The 26,709-nt window shown below is 43.2% G+C and overlaps 1 protein-coding gene across 5 annotated transcripts in view; it reads left to right on the top strand.

The window, feature by feature from the left end:
• The window catches only part of CDAN1 (codanin 1), a 122,995-nt gene that overhangs the window by 45,450 nt on the left and 50,836 nt on the right, over positions 1–26,709 (top strand). For all 5 annotated transcript variants that reach the window (XM_033951365.1, XM_033951364.1, XM_033951363.1 and 2 more), the window contains exons 11-14: positions 4,824–5,038; positions 12,162–12,279; positions 21,704–21,847; positions 25,738–25,904. In XM_033951365.1, coding sequence (XP_033807256.1) covers positions 4,824–5,038; positions 12,162–12,279; positions 21,704–21,847; positions 25,738–25,904 — 644 coding nt within the window. The remainder of the gene's footprint in view (positions 1–4,823; positions 5,039–12,161; positions 12,280–21,703; positions 21,848–25,737; positions 25,905–26,709) is intronic.

The following is a 26,709-nucleotide window of genomic DNA, read 5'->3' as shown; positions in this document are numbered from 1 at the left end:
TTGTAGAAAGCTTTTGTTTTCACATTGGACATAAGCTGGAGAATCTTTTGCCGAAGGATATGATTAAGGTAAAAAAAGATTTGGAAAAGGGCTGGGCATATTCCTGGAGACTTATTAGTCAGGGAAACTTGGGAGAGCCATTGTTTATCCCTGGACATTAACTGTGAGAAATAGGTGTACATTTTGACTCTGATTCTATAAAGGATGCCTAAACGTGCTTAAGTCCCGCCTAAAGTTAAGCGGAACTTAGGTATCCAAACTAAGTGGTTAACAAGTGATTTAACGGTCTTAACAAGTGATAATTGGCAGTTGGATGTCCAAAGGATGTGGATGCGAGTTCCACATGTCCAGAATTCTGTGGACGCCCTTTGGGAAAAGCTGCACCTGTAGGTGTGGTGTGGAAGAGGCCTAGACGTCTGTTGACTGATTTGCATATCACTGAGCGCCCTAGTGAGTCCTAACACCGAAATTGTAGGTGAATGAAAAGCAGGTCTACTTTTCAGCATAGTTTGGGCTTCAGATAGACGTGAGTTCTGTGGACAGGACTTAGGCGGGCTTTGTATGTTTCCAATGCGATCTGCTAAATAGGTTTCTGGATTTTTATATTTGCTTTCTTAAGCTCAAAATACATTTAATAATGCACCACATGAATAGGGCACATAAATACAAAGATATTGCATGCAAAACTTACTAGTTTTCTAGTCAAACAGCAATGTAATTTGCTAATTAAAGCACATGAAAAACACAGCTTTGTTTCTTGCTAAAAAGCTACCTTTTTTTTTTTTTTTAACTAAAAAGTGCTCCAATTAGCTCATTCTTGAAACAGGTTCATTCAGCAAACAAAGCACATGACAAAAATATATATATTGCAGTGTTCTCCCTAGCGCCTTTCAGCCGGGCGCATGCCCGGCTAGATTAGGTGAGCGCCCGGCTGTCATCTTGGCTGCAAATTCGCCTCCGCCTGCCTTTTTTTTTTTTTTTTTTTTTTTTAAGCGCCAGAAAAAGGGTTTTCAGCTTTACTTTTTTAAACAATTTTCCTACTGCTGGTCGATTTTTACAGTCGCAGTTGGAGACGGGGGCTGCAGGCTCATTATGACCCAGTGCACAAACAGGAAGAACCCCGACGTCGTGTTTACTTTTGTTCTGCACTAATCTGCAGCTTATCGCACAAGACGCTCCTGCACAAAGCGAAACCAATCGGAAAGAGGAGAGGTGGAAGCTCGCAGCTGCATGCTTCAGTAACTGCTGCTGGCTAACGGAGGGAGAAGGTACCTAAGAGAAATGAAGTAGGTCAGAGAAATAGATTCGCTACAGGCTAAGGCGGGAGATAGGGCAGGGAGGAAAGCTTACAACTTGGTGTTCTTGCTTGCTTCGGGTCTTCCTTGCTGCCGGGTCCTGCCTACTTTCTGTTTCCATGAACGCAGGACCCAGCAGGGAGGAAGGCCCGAAGCAAGGAAGAGCTCCAAGTTGTAAGCTTACCTCAGTCGCTGACCTTTCTACTGCCTTAGCCTGTAGCGAATCTGCCGACCGAGGCGGGGGGGGGGGGGAGAAGTGATGGGGGGAGAGAAATGCTGTTACTGCTGCACTCAATTAGGGGGGAGAGAAATGCTGCTGCTGCACCCAATGGGGGGGAGGAAGACCAGGGAGAGGAGAGGAAAGAGATGCCAAGACCATAGGAGGGAGGGAAAAGAAAGGAGATACCAGACTATGGGGGGGGAAGGAGACAGATGCCAGACCAGGGGAAAGGAAGGAAGGAGGGAGAGAAAAGAAGGAGTGGAGATGCAAGATAATGGAGGGGGTAGGGGAGAGGAGTGAGATGCCAGGGCATGGGGGAGGGGAGGGAAGGGAAACTAAGGAGACAAATGCCAGACCAGAGGGAAAGGAAAGAAAGGTGCCAGAGCAAGGAAGCAGAGGGAGACATAGGAGAAAATATTCTGGCACAAGTGTCAAACCTTAAAAAAGGAAGCAATAGTGAACATTGGAAAATAATAATTAATAAAAATAGTACACATTTAGGGCTCCTTTTACAAAGGTGCGTTAGCTAGTGTTTTTAGCGCACACACCGGATTAGCGTATGCTATCTGAAAAACTACCGCCTGCTTAAGAGGCGGTAGCAGCTACATGTGCGGCAATTTAGCGCACGCTATTCCGCGCATTAAGGTGCTAACGCATCTTTGTAAAAGGAGCCCTTAATTTTCCCCACCATCAAATTTCCCTGTCTCGCCCACCCCACCCAGCTACTTTTTCATGCCACCCGGCTGGAAAAAATTTCTGGGGAGAACACTGTATTGCATAGATAACTTCATTTGCAAAAGGTTAAAAACTGAAAAAACAGATATACACCTTAGCATGGCTTCTAGTTCATTGCAAGTGGAGGTGTGCAGCTCACAATAGTGACCTTTTATCAACATATAAAGAAATATTAAATTGAACATATACCACAAATAAGACATTAAAAAAATACAAATATCTAAAACATAACTTGTAGAATCTCATACTAGATAGTGCAGAGCACAATATGTCACAAATAGGAACATCAACATATCAGAGGCACGGTGAACAATATCCTCATTATTGACATGTATGGTTAAATGTTTTATTGTTCACCGTGCCTCTTTGATATATTGATGTTCCTGTCCTGCTTCTAGAAGTAAAAATTAAGTTTTGCCACAGGTAGAAAGTGTTTTGTCAAAAGCGCAGTCTGTTATTGCAAGATTGTACTACATTTGATTGCAGTTTTCCTAGTGTATCTAGTAGATTTTGTTTAGGTTTTCAGTGTATATAGAATAATTCTCCCTATAGGTAAAGTGTCTCAATTAATATGGTAAATTAAAATTCTGTTACGTCCCTTCCAGATTCCATATTCTAGGTATTCAATCCCAGCCTGCAGTCCAGATATTGCAGAAATCCTCAACTTTTATGAGCACATTCTCCACCCCTCCACCCTTAGCCTGAGAGTTGGTAAACAATCCCAGTTTCTATTTCTGCCTCAAAAATTCCTTGATTTGACTAAAAATCATTTGGGATGGACTCCCTAGCTCCTAATCTGTTGAATGTGGACATTTGTTGTGCTGGATCAATGATTGCATACCGCATACTGTAGCGTGCTGGGGGAAGGGGCAGGAGCTTCGGGCTTCACCTCCTCCAAGTAATCTTGGGCTGGGGAGCTGGCCTGGGTCCGTGGCTTCTGAAGAAATTTCGCCCAGAGGTCGTTCTGGAGTTTGGCGCAGTACACCTGCGTTCCGAGTCTGGGGACTCTTTTGATAATGATGCATGTACCTCGACAGTCTTCTAAAGACTGGAAGGTTTTCCCACAGTGGGGTGCTAGGAATCAGGGGGAGCTTGAGAAGGCTCCCAGTTAGGTAATCATGGCTTTCCTTCAGGAGGGTTTAGACAGTCTGTCAGTGGCCTCCTTGAAAGTTCAGGTTAGAGGTTTTTTTTCGTGTTTTCGAGCGTGTAAAAGTGCTAGTTCGCTTACTGCTTTTCCAGATGTGACCAGGTGTATGAGGGGGGGCGCTTTGTCTGCGTCCTCCCTTAAGTCTTCCTTTCCCTTTGTGGGAATCTTAACATTGTTTTACATTGTCTCGGCACAGTGTTTTTTTGGGATCTTATGCTTGTTTGTGCAGGGAACCCTTTCTATGTATTACGAACGCAAGTGGTCTCGGCTTTCCAAGTCAACCAGGAGGTTGGGTTGCCTGTTTTTCATCCAACAGATTCAGAGCGCAAAGATCAGATCTTATGGAAATTAGATGTAAGGAGGGTTTTTGCTCCTTTATTTGGAAAGAACTATTGAGTTCAGGCTGTCTAATCACTTTTTTGTTCTTACTGCGGTGCCTTACCATGGTAGGTCAGCGTCCAAGTCCTCGATACTCGATGGATTAGAATGACCATTTCCGTGACTTCTGTTGTCTGTGACGAGCAACCGCCAATCGCGCTTAAAGCATATTTGACGAGAAATGTGGCTGCATTATAGGGGGAATCTTGCATGATTCATCCTGATGAATTTTGTAGGGCAGCTTCTTAGTCCTTGCTTCATTCTTTTGCCTGGTTTTACCGAGTTGTTGTGGCAGCGTGGTCTGAAGCCATTTTCGGGACTTCAGGTTTGAGGGCAGGCTCTTCTGTCCCTCCCTAGCTACCATGGCTTTGGTATGTCACCTAGTATATGGAATCTGGAAGGGACGTAACAGAGTGGAAGATTAGGTTTATACCTTTGATAATCTTCTTTCTGTTAGTCCCTGGAGAAATCCATTTGACTCGCCCTCTCTGTCTTTATGCCTCGGTCATGCTCATTAAAGGTTTAAAGTTTTTCCAGCCAGTTGGCAGATTCTGTGGGGAGTTTCTGTGAGTATACACATTACTAAAGGCCTTTCTTGGGGTGCTTGCTGCACATTGCAGGTTAGTGCTACGTTGTTTCTCAATGTTTTTCTGAGTTACCTTTGTGCCTGTTCATCACTTGTTAATATTTTGCAGAGCAAACCAGTTCATGAATTACTTATGATGATGGGGATTCTCCCCTGTACCCCCTTGTCCTGGATTTACATGTATGTGCTAGGACTTAACTGGGATTGTTTACTAACTCTCAGGCTAAGGGGGTGGAGCATGTGCTCATAAAAGTTGTGAATTTTTGCAATACCCAGACTGCGGATTGGGATTGAACACCAAGCATATGGAATCATCCAGGGGCTAATAGAAAGAAGATTATCAAAGGTATAAACTTAATCTTCCAGTGATTTCTGAGACCAAGTACTGTTGTGTGACATTCTTTTCCTTTTCACATAGGGCCATATTTCTTAACTATATTTTTTCTTTTGTAAAACTTTTAGATGTGTAAGAGCCCAATAGGTAGCAGAGGGAGCTCTAGTAGCGGAGATACTCCTGATCAGGATGTTTTGAATATGTTGGGTTCTGATAATCTCAGCCGTTTGAAGAGATTGGAGGAAAGATTCATTGTTCCTCAAAGTATTAGTGGGCCCTGTCCACCTCCAACTTTTCCTGGGTGCCAGGAGTTTTTCAGGGACTTTATACTTTGTGCTGGGAGGTAAGTAACTGACCGAGCATATTTTCTACCCATTTTTAACTTTGGTGCAATATAAAAAGTGACTTACCACATTGTACCAAATATGTCCTTGTATGTTGTGGTTTCAGAATATGTTCTTCCTTTGTAACTTTTAAGTGGTTGCACATAGCTCAACCAAACTTGATATGGAACTAGGTCATTGGGTGCAGATTAGATCATTTTATTTTTTTGAATTTGGAATGCTATAGAGAGTGTGGCAAAGTTGTGACCCATTCTGGGCTCCTTTGGGAGGACGGGCTAAACAAATGAATAAATTAAACCTAGGCTATAAAAAATGCTGCTGCTTCTACTTGTTTGTCATTGAGTTAATAGTGTTTGTTGATCTATTTATCCTCTACAGTGCATTGATATTGTAGGGGCAGACACATTTCTGTTAGAACGCATTTCATTTTTTTTAACTTTGTTTTTGAGGTTCAAATAAAAAAAAAAATAGTGTACATTGCTACTATTATATAATCATTAATCGAACATAAGAATTGCCATACTGGGACAGACCAAAGGTCCATCAAGCCCAGTATCCTGTTTCCAACCGTGGCCAACCGAGGTCCCAAGTACCTGGCAAAATCCCAAAGAATAAAACAGATTTTATGCTGCTTATAAGAGCATAGATCTTGGGAGGCTGGTCTGTTAATGGCCACCTCTTAATTATCCACTCTGATAATACTGTTCTTCAGACCCTCAGAAATGCCACCAGCCACTCAAATATGTTTCATAGTGGTTGGATTTATACATTCAATCCTCACCGGGTCACTTATGCTTGAAATATTTTTAAATTAGAATGTAACAAATCTCTCAAATCTTCCATAAATATAGCGCTAATACTTAGCTTAAGTGTCCATTCTAAGGGATATATCACCGACATGTTTCACTCTGGAAGGGTTTCATCAGGGCTACAATCCCTAGAATAATAAAACCCATATTAGTGATGCTAAATCTATTCAACTTGTATAATGTCAAAACATTCATGTTAGTTAAGGTTCTTACTTCTATTAGAACTGGTATCCCACAACACGACCACTCCAATTATTTAAAATGGCCGCAGCGTACTAAAGCTTTACCTAAATACCTTCCCGCCTGATTGTCAGAACCGCCTCCGGGCGGAGTCAGCAATACCCGTGCTGACATCAGCTCAAGGGCGGACCAACAGCTCACCACAGACGGGGGGGCCCTCAACTATTAAATGAAACAAAATACTAGATACCATAAAGCACTCCCTTTGTAACTAATTCTCCAAATAGAGGACGGAAGACTATACCCCAGTGAAACCTCATATGAGTGATGACCAGTCTAACTCTAAATTGAGCTCTGAGGGGGTAACTGTATTGAGGCGATAGATCCACCTTTGTTCCAAAAAATTTAACTTGGCCTCTAAGTCGCCCTCCACCCTTTGAACTGGTCTATCTATTCTCCAATTGATTTGATCCACTCCATGTTTTTTTAAAATCCGATGTTGGACAAGGGGAGCTGACAACGACTCAGTGCAGATCCGAGATTTATGTTCATTTAATCGTAAATGGACTGGGTGTTTAGTGCGGCTCACATATACCAGGGGGCATGGGCATACTATTATATAGATAACCCAGTCCGACCTGCAATTAGTATTCTCACGAGCCCGAATAGTTAGGCCGGTTTGGGGATCTTGCCAACATCCTCCTTCAATAGTGCTGTGACACCACTGACAGTGGGAACACTTCATGTGGACGCCATGGTTCTGAACGGGAGTCTCCCGCCTCTCTAATATCTGGCCTATCGTTCTCCCCCTCGTATAGGCTATCATAGGCTGTTCTTCCAAACCCCTTAGAGTACGCAAGATGGGCCAATGTGATCTAATATAACCCACCACTGCCTCAGCTGCATATGAGTAAGGCAACACACATACTATTCTAGATGCCTCAGCCTCTAGATCAGTGGTTCCCAAACCCTGTCCTGGGGGACCCCCAGCCAGTCGGGTTTTCAAGATATCCCTAATGAATATGCATGAGAGAGATTTGCATATAATGGAAGTGACAGATATGCAAATCTCTCTCATGCATATTCATTAGGGATATCTTGAAAACCCGACTGGCTGGGGGTCCCCCAGGACAGGGTTTGGGAACCACTGCTCTAGATGGTTACTCCTACCCTTATCTTGTAATAGTAGGTCACGGTTGGCAAACAGTGCACGTAAGTATGTTTGTTGTATAGATTTCTGGGGATATCCTCTCAGATGGAACCGTTCTTTCATATCTTTTGCAGCACTTTTGAATTCAATCAAGTCGGAACAGATTCTCCTAGCCCTTAGAAATTGACTCACCGGGAGACTATACTTGAGCTTATAAGGGTGGAAACTAGAAAAATGTAACAGGGTATTACGGGCGACTGATTTCCTATATAACTTGGTGTTTAACTGGTTACCCTCCCTGGATACTAAGATGTCTAAAAACTCAATTTGGCCATAAACTGTAAATTCTCATTTATTGTGTTTATCCAGCAAATATACGCTTGGAGATCCACTGCTGTTCCATTCCAGAGGAAAAATATATCGTTCAAAAATCATTTCCAATACAGAATATTTGTAGAGTATTGTGTAGAAGGGTATATCACTTATTCTTCAAACTTGCCAACATAAAAGGTGGCCACCGAGGGTGCCAACGTAGCTCCCATTGCTACCCCTTGAACTTGCTTGTAATAGATCCCTTCATAGGTGAAATAGTTCTCTTCAATCACCCATTTAGCTAACTCCAAAAGAAAGTCTGTAGTAATCCTTTGCTGATCCGGTCTAGCTACTAGAGTGTCTCTAATAATTTCCAAAGCTCCTTTCTGTGGAATTTTCGTATACAGAGATACCACATCCAGAGTGACCATAAGACATTGTGTAGGTAAATCCAAAATCTCCCTAATGGTCCTTAAAAAATGGGAAGAATCCTTTAAATAAGAACGTACTTGCATAGCCGCTTGTTTCAAGAAAATGTCCAGAAACTTAGATAGCGGCTCAAGCAGACTTTCCCTTGTATTAACAATAGGTCTCCCTGGGGGGATTCTTAGATCTTTATGGATTTTCGGGACAAATTGAATTTTAGGTGTCTGGAAACTTCCCCAGTAAGAATTTATATTCATTTTTAGTAAGTTGACCACCTTCGTATGTGGCAGTAATAAAGTTGAATATGTCCTTCATAAGTTGTTCCCCTGGATTTTGATGACATTGAACATATGATGTTAGGTTGCCTAATTGGCGACTAGCTTCCTCCCTGTATTTTAAACTATCCTGGACTACAATCGCCCTTCCCTTGTCAGCCTTCTTTATAATGATGTCATCCCTAGCCGCTAGTTCTTTTAAAGCCTTATGATGTGCATAGGTTAAATTATATCTCTGGTTCTTGTATTGATAATTATTTTCAAAGTAAGTGATATCTGCCAGAACCAGATCTCGAAAAGTAGAAATAGCAGGATTCATAGGGGGGGAGGAGTCCAAGTTGATTTAGCCCTGAAAACAGAGACATCTCTTTCTTCATTTAAATTATCCTCAATTTGTTGTTGCTGGAAAAAGATTTTAATTTGTATTTTACGTATAAATTTATGAAATGCAATTTTCAATCTGAAAAAGTTAGGACGTTCTTGAAGGACAAAGCCTAGTCCGAGCTGAAGTACCTCCTCTTGATCTGTTGTCAACTGGATAGAGGAGATGTTCACTACCAAAGACGTTATTTAGGTCTTGTCATTACTCCCGGCCCTGTTTTGGACGAGCCTTGGCACCTGGTTCTGGATCTTACATTTTTTGACGGTGGATTAGAGTCCCCCGATGTCTTAGGGAGGGAACTATCCGTGGATTCACCACTCGTAACCTCTGATTCATCTGATGTGGCTTCAAAAGCTACTCGTCTTTTTGTGGTGGTGATGGTATTCTTCTTGTGCCAGGAATTCCTCTGTCCCAAATCTTTAAATATCCTAATTCATTCATTAATTATCTCAAAAATCGACTATTGCAATGCTTTATTCAAAGGAATGGCCCAAAAAGAAATCAGAAGATTACAAATTATCCAAAACACTTCTATCAAATTAATCACGGGGGCAAAAAAGTTTGATCATGTCACCCCGTTACTTCTAAAAGCACATTGGTTACCTGTGGCACACCGCATTCTCTATAAAATATCTTTACTCACCTTTAAATCATTGCTATATAAAACCCCTTCATTTATTTACAAAGTTTTAATCCCATACTCCTCTCAAAAAATTTTAAGATCAAACGAACAACTTTTATTGGTTATTCCTACCCTTAAAATGATCAATACACAAAGGCAATTCATTTTTACAGTTACAGCACCGCAAACGTGGAACTCCCGCTATACTTACGACAGGAGAAAAACCTTGATAAATTTAAAGGCCAACTTAAGAGCTTTCTTTTTAAAGACGCTTTCAATGTTTAATTGAAAAGCCAATTGCTCTTTATAGTAATAATTCATTCTACTTATTTATGTATTTTATTCCCAATAAACTAATTTTCCCCTACCCTTTGTATATTACCCTTAATTGTTCTTCCTTTTCTATCAGACAATGTAGTTCTTTCCCCTCCATCCTAATGTATCATGTTGTATTTTGTCTATGTTTAAAGATTTTATCTTTTTACTCAATTTTGTTCTTGTTTACCCAATATTAATATTTTATGTACATCGCTTAGTAATTATTGATAGGCGATTGATCAAATATTGAATAAACTTGAATACACTCTACCCATCTGATAATCCCGTTCATCCCTTCTAAGCTTTTTGATCTTCGTCTGTTTGATGGAATCCCGGGTCTTATTTATTAGTTCTTCCATTTCTTGTTTCTTCTTTTCATATTCATCCTCTGGATATTTAATTTGTAATTCTTGTTGTATCTCCACAGCCTTGACTTTAAGATCTTGTTCAATTTCAGTGGTAGTCTCCACCAATAAAATCATCAGATCCCCTGAACACCAATTAAGAATTGCTGTCCACTTGTCCATAAATAATTTGTTAGATGACATCATCTTTGGTTCCTTCACAATCCGCAATCCACGAGGGATCATAGCTTTTTTTAAATATTGTACTAGAGTGTTACTATGCAATTCAGCTCTGACTAAACGTTTGTGTATTGTTTCCATTCAGTCCATCTGCCATCTAGTTTGTTCAAGTCCCTTTGCAATTCTTCGCAGTCCTCTTTAGTCCGAGCTCCACTAAATAGTTTGGTGTCGTCTGCAAATTTTATTATCTCACACTTCGTCCCTGTTTCTAGATCATTTATGAATATATTAAATAGCAGCGGCCCGAGCACCGAGCCCTGCGGGACCCCAATCGTGACCCTCCTCCAGTCCGAGTAGTGGCCCTTCATTCCTACCTTCTGTTTCCTACCCGCCAACCAGTTTCTGAGTCTATGTATGTCTCCTTCCACCCCATGGTTCTTCAGTTTCTGGAGTAGGCGTTCATTGGGCACCTTGTCAAAGGCTTTTTGGAAATCTAGATATTTGATGTCTATGGGGGTCTCCTCAGTCCATCCGTTTGTTAATTCCTTCGAAGAAGTGCAATAAGTTCGTTAGGCACGATCTCCCCTTGCAGAAACCATGTTGGCTGGTTATCAGAAGTTCGTTTCTTTCAAAATGTTCATTGATGTTTTCTTTTATCAGTGCTTCTGCCTTTTCCCCGGAACCGAGGTCAGACTCACCGGTCTGTAGTTTCCCAGGTCACCTCTTGATCCCTTTTTAAAGATGGGCGTAACGTTGGCTATCTTCCAGTCCTCCGGGATCACGCTGTTTTCAGGGATAGATTGCAAATTTGTTGCAGTAGTTCTGCTATCCTAGGAATATGTTGGGTTCTGATAATCTCAACTGTTTGAAGAGATTTCAGGAAAGATTCATTGTCCCTCAAAGTATCAGTGAGCTCTGCCCACCTCCAACTTTCCCTGGGTACCAATATTGAGTAATGATATCATTTCTTAGGGTTAGAATGTTTTTTGGGTTTTTGTGTCCCACTAAAAGTATTTCAGCATTGGAAAAAGGTTTGGTGGATAGTAAAGTGAGAATTCCAATCAAGAAGTCCCATCTGTCAAATCTAGTTTGACAATTCTGCTCATCTTCAGGGCTGGTACTATATTACATTCATATTTATGGATCGCCAACATGCCCCAGAAGAAGTTCAATGTAATTTATAATTTAGAAGAGCCTGACCATATCCAGAAATTACATTATTTCATTAGGGTTCATGACATAGATAACTTGGTTTGTGTTGATGTAGGCATATGATTATGGTGTATATGGTTTGGAGAGAAGATTGGCTATACACTTCTCCCTCCGAATCCGCAAAGTTTTGTATCCTTTTACAGGACCAAAATATATGGAGCAGACCAGCAGGAGTATATTGGCATTTAAGATGCTTCACATGAGGAGCAATACCAGAAATATAAGCACGATATAGGGTGACACACATAGGCGAAGGAGAAGCTTATACAGCATTTCGTGTAAAGCAACTGAACGAATCAAGTTCTTGAGATGTTTCATAAGAAGATGCAGGCCATCCCTTGTAATCTGCTCCAAGGGTGGAAGATCTCAGTTCTGGACCTCTGCTAAGGCGTCATAATCCCTGGAGTACTGAAACTGCTCAGGCTAACCTGATAAAAGGATAATCTGGCTTTAGTTTGTCAAGACAAAGTGAGGGTTTCTTTAACTATGTCAGCCATGTCTTCATTCCTAGTATTGGGATCCAAGGATATGTAATGTGAGACCTGGTCTTGCACCTGCAAGTTGCAGATCCTGAAACAATATCACAGTACCATGTTCAGACACCAGGTCTTGCATATAACAAAGACCCTTCTCCTGCCACCTCTTTAAATAAAGCTTATTTGTATCAGGGTCAAGATTCTGATTGCCCCACATAGTGAGCAAAATTGTAGAATATTATGGCAAATGACAACACAATACATAAAATTATTTAAAAAAAAAGAAAGATGCTTGTAAAAATTTAAAAACCAAAACACATAGCCCCCTACAGTAAGTGGTAAAAGGTTCATTTGCAATATGAGTAAAAATTTGAATTCCTCTCAGTAGCTTTTAATTTGTTTTTCTTATAACTATTGCATTTTTTTTTTTTTAAAGTTACCAGTTTAACCAGCACCTGATAGATAGTCTGTGCCAAAAGATATTGGAGCTGGACAGCATTGCATTGGTAGAACATGAGCCTAGCGATGATGTGGAGGCTGGTGTGGATGAACAGGTATGTTGCATGTTTAAACCAGTAGTGATAGCTCAGAACAACACTGCTAGAAAGTAAGTGGGCCAGTAACCTGGATGTGCTGTATCATAACTTACACTGGAACATTAATGGAGATGAGGCAGGGTTCTTAAGCTTCATCAGCAGACAAAACATCAAAAAGTAGGTCAGAGATACGGTATTAAAAGGAGAGGGGTGAGCACCTGCTGCTGGGGGGAGAGGGTGGTAGGGAGTGGAATGAGCAGCAGAGCAATTACCATCTGTAACATTGGCAACCACATAATCAATTTGTCATGCCAATAAAGTTTCTTGAATCTGAGTGAGAAAGGGGGGAGAGTGCTCAGGAAAGGAAATGGTAGATAGGAGGAGAGGATACATAGTTAGAGGAGTAAAACCATGGATGCAAGAGGTAATGGGATGGAGAAGATGTTATGAGAAGTGAAAGGAAAGAGGAGTAAGCCTGAAAGGTGAATGTTGAGGGGAAGGGTAATAATAATAATAATAACTTTATTTTTCTATCCCGCCATAGTCAAACTGACTTCTAGGCGGTTCACATAGAAAGAAGGCTGGACAATTAGCGAATTGCAAAATTGTAAATTGGAGAAGCATGAATATATGAGAGAAGAAAGATGATACATAATACATTGGGGTAGAAAGGGGGAAGAATACCTGAGAGAGGTCATCTGATTAAGCAAGGAGAAACGGTGATGAATATAAAGAGAAAGAAGAGAAACAGGTGGGAGGAAATAGAATGATATAGTCAGACATATGAAGGGAAGAAAGAAATGGTAAAAATTGGAGATGCATAAAATGTGAGACTTAAAGTCTGATGTAAAGCATCTTAGTGACCATTTGGTGACATGGTTTGAGGCTTTGTGGATTACTAAACAGAATAATAGCTAGCTTTGGTCTCTCTAAGGTAGAGAGAATAAGAGGGCACTCTCTAAAGTTGAAAGGGGATAGATTCCGTACAAACATAAGGAAGTTTTTCACCCAGAGAGCGGTAGAAAGCTGGAACGCTCTTCCAGAGGCTGTTATAGGGGAAAACATCCTCCAAGGATTCAAGACAAAGTTAGACAAGTTTCTGCTGAACAAGAATGTGCGCTGGTAGGGCTAGTCTCAGTTAGGGTGCTGGTCTTAGACCAGAGGGCCGCCGCGTGAGTGGACTGCTGGGCACGATGGACCACTGGTCTGACTCAGCAGTGGCAATTCTTATGTTCTTATGTTGTATTGAAGGTATGGTTTTACCTCAGAAAGAATACTGGGCGTAGTCTAGGAGGGGGTTCTCTTCTCAAAGTGGATAGATTGTCATTTGTCATTGATAATGAAAGGTGGGTTCAGAAAATTGTCTTCCCTCTCTTGTGAGAAAACAGCAAAGCAGACACAAAACAACAAGTAGACCAAATGAAGATGAATACATTTATTGAAAACGCTCCCAGGAGCAGCACCCAATGCATTTCACCTGTGCAGATTCTTCAGGGGCATATAACTATGTTTTATCATTTAAACATAAATATAATATAATTCAATGGACTTAAAATTAAAGATAAAACCAAAAAATGCTTGTCATTATTTAAAACCTGAAAAGGAACATATCAAGAACCAATTCAGAAGATGGTTAACCTAACTGAAGTTAAAATCTGCTTTTGCCACCAAAAGTAACTAAAGCTGGTGTCCAGTGTACACTTTTAAACACTGTTTTAAAAAAATATATATTTTATTTATTTGCACACACCAAGGTCAGAGAGTGTGCCAAAGAAGTGAACTCACTTATTATAAAAAGAATTCTGAAAATCTTCCAGAAACTACTTTAAGAACTAATTCTGGTGAAATAAGTCTTAAGAGAAGTTTTAAAACTTACAAAAAGAGTTCAGCAGAAAGCTTATAGAGTCCTGAATTTGTGAGTATCAACCAGACTAACTCGCTCATTCAGGCAAACCAATGTACCAGGAGTCTGGTATCATGCATACTATTAGGTAAAAGTTAAAAACATACTCCAAAAAGACATTCTAATTAAATGACAAGTACCTGGTTAACCCGTTAAACTACCAGAAGCTGCAGTGTGTCACATTCCTCATTCATAGACCTAATGAAAGGAAAGAAGTAGATCATTTGACTACCTGCTTCCAGTCAAGGCCAAATACAGCAGTAGACAAGATGAAGTGGTAGGATTTTCTTTCAAATGAGTGAGCTGCTTGTATTTTCAGCCATGTTTAAAGTGTAGGGAAAAGAGAATGTACTTGCACAGCTAATATCGCATTTAGGCCTATAGATTTCACTAAACTTACCGTTTGTGTACCGATGGGTTTGTGATTGTTTCCCAACCCGATTGTTCCCCGACCCGATTCACTAAACAGCTGTGTGATCAATCTCTGATCTGCACATGCAAATGAGGGGAAATTGCCTGCATAAGTAGGAAGGCAGCGATTCACTAAGCAGAAGAAGAAACACCGATTGGGGTTGCCGATCTGAAATGAAGCGACTGCTGAGGGCTAGTCGCTTACTGCCCTTACCGACTCTCTTGCTCTCTGCTGCCCTGAAATCCCAGTAAACAGCCCTCAAAATAAAAAATAAAACTGCCCATTACTCCCCATATATTGCACAAAAATTGCAGTGCAAGCCCGTGGTTTTAATCCGCGGGTTAAAAGCGTGTTCTGTTCCATATCTGGCTGCACAAGTAATCTGGCTTCAAAGCGTGTTCTGTTCCATTTTGGCTGCACAATTTGAAATAATTCCAGTGATTTGAAATGATTCCAATATTTACTCATGGGGCCAGCGAGCCATCCCGTTTTGTTTGACCTCACTTGTGCGGAGAACAAGTGCATGCGCAGATCGCATCTACAGCCAACCAGGATGGTCTGCAAATGTGTCGCGATTGCTCTGCAGCAATCCGTGGGGGGAGTGCATCGATCAGATAATTTGCACGAGGACTCGGTAGTGAATCAGTCGTCCGGCAGAACTCGGCCATGAATCGCCCAATAACAATCTAGACTGGTGAGTTTAGTAAATCTAGCCCGTAGTTGCCTGCCTGCTTCTAGGCCTTGTCAAATGCACCAACAAATGCTCTGAACTGTCAGGACATATCTAAAGCATGAGGCATCTCTATTTTCTTTAAATTTCAGGAAACTTTTTCCAGTGATAAAAGCCTTTTTAAAAAAAAAAAAAATTCTTTATTCAGTTTAAAACTAACAATAAGTACAACATAAGTAATAAATACATTTCACACTTTAACAGCACTTAATATTTAAACAAATTATGCTTCATGTCAACTATATATATCAATCCCCCATTCCCATTATACACCCAACAATTGCCTTCAACCATAAATAAATCAATCAAAGCATCCCCCACCCACCCTGGACGTGTATATTCAGAGGGAAAAAAATAATACTTGAACTGTGCCTCCTTTTAGGAGGAGCCACTGTACCTCTGAAACACAAGAAACAAAAAGGAAAGGAGGGAGGGAGTGAACACTTAAAACTCACTGAATTGGTGCCAAGCCAACATTTCACCATGTGACCAGGAGATAGCCTAATGCAAGAACAGTTTCTTTTCAAGATAACATCTTCAAGAGAGAAGTGATAGGTAGCATGGGGAAGAAATATCCATTACCTATGGCCCCTGTAGAAGCAATATCCTAATAAATGCACAAATGGAAATACCAAACATATAACTCAGCTGATAAAGAGCCTCTATGAAAATCAAGAAGCTACTGTGAGAACAGAATATGGCGATACTGTTTGGTTTCCAATAAAATGTGATGTCAGGCAAGGATGCATCTTGCCACCTTACTTGTTCAACCTTTATGGTAAAGCCATCTTCAGAAAAGCAAATTTGGAAGAAGATAGCGTTGGTTTCAAAATTGATGGCTAAAATATAAACAACCTGCGCTATGCAGATGATACACTGCTCATCACTAGCAGCAAAAAAGACATGTTTTATCTAATGAGAAAAGTCAAAGTCTAAAGTCATAACAAGGGATTACAACTGAACATAAACAAGACAAAAATAATGAACACGTAAAATGATGAAGATTTTGAGCTTGAAGGCGATTGAAATCCTTCACAACTTATATTCTATCTCCTGGGCTCTTTCGTAAACATATAAGCAAATAGCAATGAAGAAATACTCTGCAGAATAGCACTTGGCCACTCTTCAATGAAGGCTCTCGACAAAGTACTCAGAGGCAAGGAAATAACACTCCAAACGAAGATCAGACTTGTCCACGCACTCATAATCTCATATGGAAACAAAGGAGAACAACATATTTTTATTTTCCAAATATGTTCAATAAAAGTGAAGATGCGGTTCCAAAAGGCCACAATCAAAGGGCAAGACCATGCCATGTGGCCCAAACTCGCCTCTGGACAATGACATCGAGGGCATTGAGCTGAAGCATAAAAACGAGCCAAATATGCTCTTTTAGGAGAAATATAGATACGCAACACCAATTTATAATGTTGCTTCCAAAAATTCATATATTTTCGATAAACACTCAACCGCTTAATAGCTGCTGAGACCATGTCTTCAGGTAATACCATTTGTAAATCCCGGGCCCATGCATCCCGTAACTTGTTATGGTCATGTAAAGGGGATTTATCATTCAGGTAATAGTGATGAAATTTAAGTGGAACCAGTTGTTGAAATCCAATGGTATAAGCCGTGGACAACAATTCGCATCGACAAGCAGCTAGATCTTCCAAAGGGAGAGATTGTATATAGTGTCGAATCTGAAAATATGCGAAACCATCAGAAGAGAGTACCGTATTTTCACGCAAATAACACGCACCCGTATAAAACGCGCACACGTGTATAGCGCGCAGAAATCACGATGATAAGCACAAAAACTTTGGTATAACGCGCTCACGATTATACCGCGCATGCTGCCCGACTCTCCGTACACCCCCCTGACTTCCGTGCACTGCCCCGCCTCTCCGTGCGCTGTCCCGACTCTCCGTTCACCCCCCCCCTGACTTCCGTGCACTGCCCTGACTTTCCGTGCGCTGTCCCGACTCTCCGTTCACCCCCCCCTGACTTCCGTGCACTGCCCTGACTTTCCGTGCGCTGTCCCGACCCTCCGTTCACCCCCCCTGACTTCCGTGCACTGTCCCCCCTTGAAGGTCTGTCCCCATCCTGAAAGCCTGATGCCCCCCCCCGACGTCCGATACATCCCTCCCCCCGAAGGACCGCCGACTCCCCAACAATATCGGGCCAGGAGGGAGCCCAAATCCTCCTGGCCACGGCGACCCCCTAACCCCACCCCGCACTACATTACGGGCAGGAGGGATCCCAGGCCCTCCTGCCCTCGACGCAAACCCCCCCCCCCCCACCGCCCGCCCCCCCCCCCAAGAACCTCCGACCGCCCCCCAGCCGACCCGCGATCCCCCTGACGACCCCCACGACCCCCCCACCCCCCTTCCCCGTACCTTTGGTAGTTGGGCCAGAAGGGAGCCCAAACCCTCCTGGCCACGGCGACCCCCTAACCCCACCCCGCACTACATTACGGGCAGGAGGGATCCCAGGCCCTCCTGCCCCCGACGCAAACCCCCCCCCCCCCCAACGACCGCCCCCCCCCAAGAACCTCCGACCGCCTCCCAGCCGACCCGCGATCCCCCTGGCGACCCCCACGACCCCCCCACCCCCCTTCCCCGTACCTTTGGTAGTTGGCCGGACAGACGGGAGCCAAACCCGCCTGTCCGGCAGGCAGCCAACGAAGGAATGAGGCCGGATTGGCCCATCCATCATAAAGCTCCGCCTACTGGTGGGACCTAAGGCGCGTGGGCCAATCAGAATAGGCCCTGGAGCCTTAGGTCCCACCTGGGGGCGCGGCCTGAGGCACATGGTCGGGTTGGGCCCATGTGCCTCAGGCCGCGCCCCCAGGTGGGACCTAAGGCTCCAGGGCCTATTCTGATTGGCCCACGCGCCTTAGGTCCCACCAGTAGGCGGAGCTTTAGGATGGATGGGCCAATCCGGCCTCATTCCTTCGTTGGCTGCCTGCCGGACAGGCGGGTTTGGCTCCCGTCTGTCCGGCCAACTACCAAAGGTACGGGGAAGGGGGGTGGGGGGGTCGTGGGGGTCGCCAGGGGGATCGCGGGTCGGCTGGGAGGCGGTCGGAGGTTCTTGGGGGGGGGCGGTCGTTGGGGGGGAGGGGGGTTTGCGTCGAGGGCAGGAGGGCCTGGGATCCCTCCTGCCCGTAATGTAGTGCGGGGTGGGGTTAGGAGGTCGCCGTGGCCAGGAGGGTTTGGGCTCCCTTCTGGCCCAACTACCAAAGGTACGGGGAAGGGGGGTGGGGGGTCGTGGGGGTCGCCAGGGGGGTCGCGGGTCGGCTGGGGGGGGCGGTCGGAGGTTCTTGGGTGGGGGCGATCGTTGGAGGGAGGGGGGTTTGCGTCGAGGGCAGGAGGGCCTGGGATCCCTCCTGCCCGTAATGTAGTGCGGGGTGGGGTTAGGGGGTCGCCGTGGCCAGGAGGGTTTGGGCTCCCTTCTGGCCCGATATTGTCGGGAAGTCGGCGGTCCTTCGGGGTGGGGGTGCGAGTGGTCCTGCCGGGGGGGGGGGGGGATGTATCGGACGTCGGGGAGTCGGCCGGGCAAGAGGGCTTGGGCTCCCTCTTGCTCCGATCGTGGATGCGGGTGCGGGTGGGAGCGCGTGCGAGCGGTCGTTCGGGATGGGGGTGCGAGCGGTCCTGCTGGGGGGGTGAATCGGGCGTCGGGCGGGGGTGGGAACTATGTTTTAAAACTTTTGTATACCGCGCTCACGCATATAACGCGCGAGGGGTATGCGCGGTAGGTAAAAACGCGTATAACGCGCGCGTTATATGCGTGAAAATACGGTATGTCAAATTCATGTTGTAATTGGTCAAAAGATTTGATAGTCCCATCATCTTCCACTAGTTGGAATAAGTAATGAATCCCCTTTGCTTCCCATCCTATAAAAACAGCAGTATCAATACAAGGAGAAAATGGAAGTATTGAGACGTAAAGTTTAGAAAGGGGAGACAAGAGTCGAAATACCATGACAACGGCAAATCCAATTCCAAACCTGCTTCAAAGAACCGTGTAAAACAGTGCGAGAAAGGGTCCCCGGATCTGGGTGTTATTGTAGAAAATACGATGAAACCTTCTGCCTAATGTGTAGCGGTGGCCAAAAAAGCAAACAGAATGCTAGGAATTATTTAAAAAGGGATGGTTATCAAGAATGTTATAATGCCTCTGTATCTCTCCATGGTGCAACCTCACTTTAAGTATTGCATTCAATTCTGGTCTCCTTATCTCAAGAAAGATATAGCAGCACTAGAAAAGATTCAAAGAAGAACAACCAAGATGATAAAGGGGATGGAACTCCTTGTATGAGAAAAGACTAAAATGGTTAGGGCTCTTCAGCTTGGAAAAGAGACGGCTGAGGGGAGATAGGATTGAAGTCTACAAAATCCTGAGTGGAGTAAAACAGGTACAAGTGGATCGATTTTTCACTCCGTCAAAAATTACAAAGACTAGGGGACATATGATGAAGTTACAGGGAAATACTTTTTAAAACCAATAGGAGGAAATATTTTTTACTCTGAGAATATTTAAGCTCTGAAATGCATTGCCAGAGGTTGTGGTAAGAATGTTTAGCGTAACTGATTTTAAGAAAGGTTTGGACAATTTTCTGGAGGAAAAGTCCATAGTCTGTTATTGAGAAAGACATGGGGGAAGCCACTGCTTGCCCTGGATCAGTAGCATGGAATATTGCTACTGCTTGGGTTTTTGCCAGGTACTAGGAATCTGGATTGGCCACCATGAGAGTGGGCTACTGGGTTTGATGGTCCATTGGTCTGACCCAGTAAGGCTATTCTTTTATCTTAAGAACATAAGAGCTGCCTCTGCTGGGTCAGACCAGAGGTCCATCGTGCCCAGCAGTCCGCACCCGTGGCGGCCCATCAGGTCCACGACTTGTTAAGTGGTCCCTGCCTTTTCCTATAATCTATCTCTAAATCTATCTGTACCCTCTAATTCTATCTGTACCCCTCAATCCCCTCAATCTTCTTATCTATCTTCTCCTCTGTACAAATGCTATGCTAAATGATGATTAACTTTTAGTGTGTGAATAAATCTTTCATCAGACTTTCATCATCAAACTTATAAACAAAGAAATATACCAGCTGATATTCAACCAGTGGCAATAAAGCATTTTTTTAAATACTTGGTACCATCAGCCAGATTAGGCCAAGTTATTCAATGCTGGGCTATAACACTGAATATCCAGGTGAGCGCCAATACCTGAAAATTATGACTTGGGCAACTAAGTTTCAATGGCAAAAAATGAAAGGTCACGCACCTTGGCAGCAAAAATCCATGCAGAAATTACACCCTAAATGGTGAGACTCTAGCAAGGACTGCAGCAGAACGAGACTTGGGAGTGATCATTAGTGAAGACATGAAGACCGCCAATCAAGTGAAGAAAGCTTCATCCAAGGCTAGACAAATCATGGGTTGTATCCGCAGAAGTTTCGTCAGCTGTAAGCCCGAGGTCATAATGCCATTGTACAGATCCATGGTGAGACCTCATCTGGAATACTATGTACAATTCTGGAGGCCACATTACCAAAAAAATGTGCTGAGAGTTGAGTCGGTTCAGCGAATGGCCACCAGGATGGTCTCGGGACTCAAGGATCTTCCGTATGAGGAACGGCTGGGTAAGTTGCAGCTATACTCACTCGAGGAACACAGAGAGAGGGGAGACATGATTGAGACGTTCAAATATGTCATGGGCCGCATCGAGGTGGAAGAAGACATCTTTATTCTTATAGGACCCACGGCAACAAGAGGGCATCTGTTGAAAATCAGAGGTGGGAAATTTCATGGCGACACCAGAAAATATTTCTTCACCGAAAGGGTGGTTGATCGCTGGAATAATCTTCTACCACAGGTAATTGAGGCCAGCAGCGTGCCAGATTTTAAGAAAAAATGGGATAGGCATGTGGGATCTCTTCATGGAGGAAGTTAGGGGGTGGGTCATTAGAGTGGGCAGACTAGATGGGCCGTGGCCCTTTTTTGCTGTCATTTTTCTATGTCTATGTTTCTATACAGTCTATATGTAATGTCATAGCTGCATAACTAAACCAGTTAGCGTTAGAATTGTTACTTAAGTGGTCTAGCATGCTCAGTAAATTATGTGGGTACTAGTACTGCATAATTTCCAGCTTCCAGCACTTCTCAGTTAAGGACTGCTGAATATCATATCCAGGCTTGCTCAGCATGATTTAATGAGGTGGGAGCCTCTCCTGTCCTGTTAATTCTTTTGAATATTAAGCCCATAGTATGTAAATATTCTCAACCTGAAATGTGAGTTAGCCACTCTGCTGCTATTCTCTTCATGTTTATGCAGAGTGCTGATGCTAATCTGCAGCATTTACATTTCAGTGCATATTTTGCCTCTGTCTACTCACAGGATGAGAGAGCACGTTTTACCTCTGTGCTAATGACTCTTCGACTGCTAGCAAAGTTCCTTGGTTTTATTAACTTTCTGCCATACCATACACCTGACCCACCAACAAGAAAATTACAGGAGTCTGCTGTGGTCTTAAGAAATCAAGTATGTAATCAGTTAACAAAAAAAAGAAAGATTTTCTTTTTGATGCTATACAGCCAGGTGAAAGTGCATCTGAGGTGTTGCCAACCTGATGAGAACAAAACAGAAAAACTTTTCCCCTGTGGAAGCTTTTTCTGTATAAACTAGTTATTTACTGTTAAATAATAGGAATTTGGGGATTGCATGTTGCAAGAATGCTTGGGTATCCCCTAATGCTCTAAACCAGGGGTGTCCAACCTTTTGGCTCCCTGGGCCGCATTGGCCCAAAAATTTTTTCTGGGGGTCGCACAAACACTAACACTAGCCGATGAGCAAAAAAAAGGTTGAGCAGGTCCCAAATTTGCAATCACTAATATAGAAGATGTACGTATCTAATCATAAACCTTCTTTAAAGGGACAATGTGGAGAGGAACCCAAAAAAGCAGTAATGCTTACCCTGACTAAGTGATCCTCCACGTGCACCGCTGACAGTGGGAGCAGCCAGAGGCTTCCGCATCCCCACTCTGATGAGCAGGGATGCGCGCTCATTGTTTTCTCATTCACTTCTATTACAGCTACGATGAGCCTCATCAGAGCAGGGATGCTGAATCAGCTGTCAGCAGCACACGTGGAGGATCATTTAATCAGGGTAAATATTACTGCTTTTTTGGACCTCCCACTTTGAGCTTAGGCTCCCTCAAAATGAATATCTCCCCTGCTGTAGCTAGTAGGAATCCCCAAGCTTCACCAACTGACGGCCACCTCCTCCCCCTTCCCAAGTTCTGCAGCTGGCAGCAATATTGCAGAGCAGCTGCCTTCCCTCCCCCCCTTGGCTTTCATGCATGCCTGAAAGCAGGAGCAGTTTGAGGATATTGCCATTGGCTGCAAAGCTTGGAGATTTTAAGTTGCCAGACTGGAGGAAGATGTCTTCAGTTGGCAGGGCTTGGGAATCCCCAATAGCTCAAATATTTATAAATTGCACTATCTTCAACTAATTCTCTTTCCAGTGTCTGCTTTCTATTTTTTCTCCTTGTCTGTCGTTCAATTTCCTTCCTATCTCCAATGTATTGATTTTTCCCTTTCAGCTTTCTTAACTTTTTCTTTTCTGCCTCTGTCCACTCAAATCTTGCCTTCTTTCTCACCCTTCTTTTTAAATGTTCAGCTATCTCTCAATTCTCCATCTTCTCTCAGTCCCTAGCTCTCCCATTTCCCATCTCACTCCTTTCCCAGCCTCCTATCCCCTTCTATCTACTCCCCATTACTACATTTCTACCACTGTACTCACTGCTCTCTCACTCATCTTTCATCTCCCTTTTGACCTCATCCACATGGCTCACCACTTTCAGAATCCCCCTCCCTCTCCACTGGTCAGTCTATAATTCCCTGTCCCTTTCTTTCCATCCCCTAGTATCATCTTATCCCAGCTCTCTTCCCTCCTGCATTCCCATGGTTCCATCTCTCCTCCTCTATCTCCATGGTCCAACATTTTGCTCCCTCTCTTTTCTGTTTTTTTTCTTCTCGCCCCCCCTTGATGCTGAACAATGAAATGGAGAAAAAAAAGATGCTGCATCTCTCTGCCTTCCATCCACAGGCCTAACATTTCTCCCTCCCTCCCATCCCTATATCCAACTTCTCTCCCTTTCACTTCCCAACTGCACCCCATCCCATCTCTCCCTTTGCCTGCCTTCCTCCCTTCCCAAGGTCCACCATTTCTTCCTTTCTCTTCCTAACAGTTCTCCCTTCAAGTATCTCTTTCCCTCTTCCTCCACACCACCTCAAGTCCAACTTCTCTCCCTTCAGACCATTGCCCACAATCTCTCTCTATGTCCTTTGTTTCTGGCCCCATAAGCTCTCTCCCCAGGCCCAATGTGCCACTTCTTTTAATACCCTCCCCCCAAAAAAAACCCCAAACGTCCAGGAGGCTTCCTTGGCCCAGCATGTTCTCCCCCTTCTCTCTGCGCCCATGCATCTCTACCTCACTCCTCTCCTACCACCATGTCCAATAATTCTCTCTCTGTCTCCGTCCCTCCTCTCTCTGCCCAACAGTTCTTCTCTTTCTTTATCTCTCCAATTGCACCATCCCTTTCCCTCTCTGACACACAATTCTCCCTTTCTATTATCTCCCTCACTTCAGCATCTCTTTCCCTCACTCCTCCATTCTTCTATCTTATGGCTCATGCTCCCCCTCTCCCTTTCCCTTCATTCTGTGTCCTAAGTTTATGTCCCTCCCTCCTTCCTTCCATCATTTTTCCTAAGTTTGTGCTCCCTCCCTCTCGAGTCCCAACATGCCCTTTCTCCCTTCTGTGCTGCGGGTGTTTACCTTCTTGCCTGCTCCCTCCTCTGTCTTGCAGTGTTCACTCAAAGCAGCGGGCAGCGGCTCCCACACGTCTCCCGCGGCTGATCTGGAAGCGTTCCCTCTGACGTCACAGCATTAGAGAGAATGCTTCCAGGTCAGCCGCAGGAGGCACGTAGGAGCCGCTGCTCACGGCTTTGAGCGAACACTGCAGCAAGACGGAGGAGGAAGCCGGCAAGATGGTAAACACCCGGGGCGGCAGAGGAAAACAACACAGCTTTGTGACTGGAAGTATATAGGAAGTAAATGTGTGATGGTTTTGGTTGAGAGAAAAGGGAAAGGTCATACCTACAAAATGTTCAATAGAAATTTGATATGATGAGATTGAATTGACAAAAATAAAGGATAATAAAAATCCTCAAGCCACACAAAAATGTAATACTGTTTATATTGCTAAATACATTTTTATGACTTTTCATAGTGCTAAAATCCCCTTCCCTAAGCTAGAACTGAATGAGCAAAAGATGGCAATACTTTGATAATCTAAAGAGTAGAGGAGTCCTTTACTGAATAAGCAATCAGAAGGTGACATGCAATGAAGTTTTATGGCTTGTGTTAGAGAGATCTTTATTAATCTTTCATTAGTTTCAAACTGAACAAATATGTCTAAATTATGATGTGCTATTTTTTCTTCTAATGCTCATTTTGTTCTGAACTGAAGAGGGAGGTTTTAGCTTTCAAAGGTAGTCAAGGAATATATTAAGTTAGTTTGCTAAAAAGATATCACCTTTGTTTTGGGTTCTTTTTCCTGGATTTGGTTGTTTTTTTGGTTTTTTTTGGGGGGGTGGGATGTCTTTGTTTATTAATTGTATCTCTGTGCTTTTAAGTGGACTAACGTGGCAACTTAACTATCTTATCCAATGTTGCATTGACTTGTACCCATGTTGGGGGAGAACAAAAACAATTATGAAAAGCTCATACTTAAAAATCAGAAAATAAGTATGAAATTACAAGGTTGCTTAACTGTGTTTGTACCCCACCACAATGCCATATTCTTGCACCCTCTGCAGTGCCCTCCATCTCCCCACAATCTGGTAACCGGTTCAGTACCTCTTCTTTGCCCAGTCTTCAGCACCTTTTCTTTGCACTTTACCTGACTGTGTCCCACTCTGCATTTATCTTTGGCACTTTTCAGACTTGTCTGCTATTCTTTCTGGACTTCCACACCAATTGGGGCTGGAAATTGGAGACTGACTGTGGTAAGCTACCTGGATGCTTTAGTGCTTACAGTACTCTAATAGGATTGGTAGCAGTCCAACAGGAGAGGCCTTAACCAGATGACTTTGGAGCAGATAGCAGCACCACTCTTCAGTAGTGATCAAATGAGATTGGCAGGGCTTGGTTTGTCTAGCAGTAGGCTTCAGTCTTCACTTTACTGCAGTTGGGTTTACCAGCTACCACTTAAGTTCTAGGTTCATCTGCCTGTCTGCTACTAACTTCCCAGTCTGTGATGTTGCCTGTCAGAAACTAACAGATAAAGAAGCACTTGGGGGATTTTTTTTTTTTAAGGTTTCATCAAATACAAAACTGAGATTTCAGTTAAAATGATATTGTCTTCCAGAGCCTCCCTGTGTTAGATGTGCTGGAGTTAGTAAGATGCTGTATCCGAATGCGTCGGACTATCCTTACTCTGCCATGGATTGTGGAGTTCCTTTCACTGGTGGATCATGTTGCCCCATTTCTGGACTATTACTGTAAAGTGTTTTCTCTGCTACTGTACCTGTACAGGTGCGTGTCCAATGACCTTTGCACTGTAGTGCCATTAGAAACAGTAAAAATGATAAATAGTTATGTTTGTGGTGAGATTAAATTCCTTTCCTAATGCAAACAAATTGTCATATTCTCTAGTTACTACTTATGTAATATTAGTTATTCTATTTATTCTGAATAAGAAATATCAAAATCAGTGCTAGGGATGAAGGAATAATTGGTGACTGGTTAGCTTGATAATCTTGTAACATTTTTCTCCTGTACAGCAAATAGAAAAAAGGATTCAGCAGACTTAGGAGATATTTGATTTGTTCCTGTTTAATATTTTGTGCCTATTTGAATTTTACAGAATAGAGATTTTCCTTAGTGTCTTTACCAGCCAGTCCATTACCTGTGGGTTATGTCCGCCAGCAGATGAAGACATAGAGTAACTGTTTTGTGAGCTCTGCCCTGTCTCCAGGAGATGATGTATGGATACTGCATTTTCTGAACTAGTTTCTGAAGTTAGCTCCTGCACCAATTGAAAAACTGGGACTCAGTAATGAAGGAGGTTATCTTTTTTGAGTTATGTTAGCTCCTATGAAAATTATATTTTGAAACATAGGGGTTAACTCATATGAGTCTGAGCTTCCTCCCCTTTTATCACACCCCCCTCTACTTTTTTCTTCTTGTCTTTCAAAGTTGTGACCTATTCTGAGGGGAGAAAACAATTCTAGGAATGTCTTAAGGAAGCAGAACAAGAAGCTATTGCACTGCAGTTAGCAACTTCCTAGTAAGGGTTAGTCCTCTCTTTACAAATTATAAATATTACTGAAACTCCAGT

Source organism: Geotrypetes seraphini, chromosome 7 (genome assembly GCF_902459505.1).
Source record: "Geotrypetes seraphini chromosome 7, aGeoSer1.1, whole genome shotgun sequence".
Classification (NCBI taxonomy): Eukaryota; Metazoa; Chordata; class Amphibia; order Gymnophiona; family Dermophiidae; genus Geotrypetes; species Geotrypetes seraphini.
This window is presented reverse-complemented; position numbering and strand designations above follow the sequence as displayed.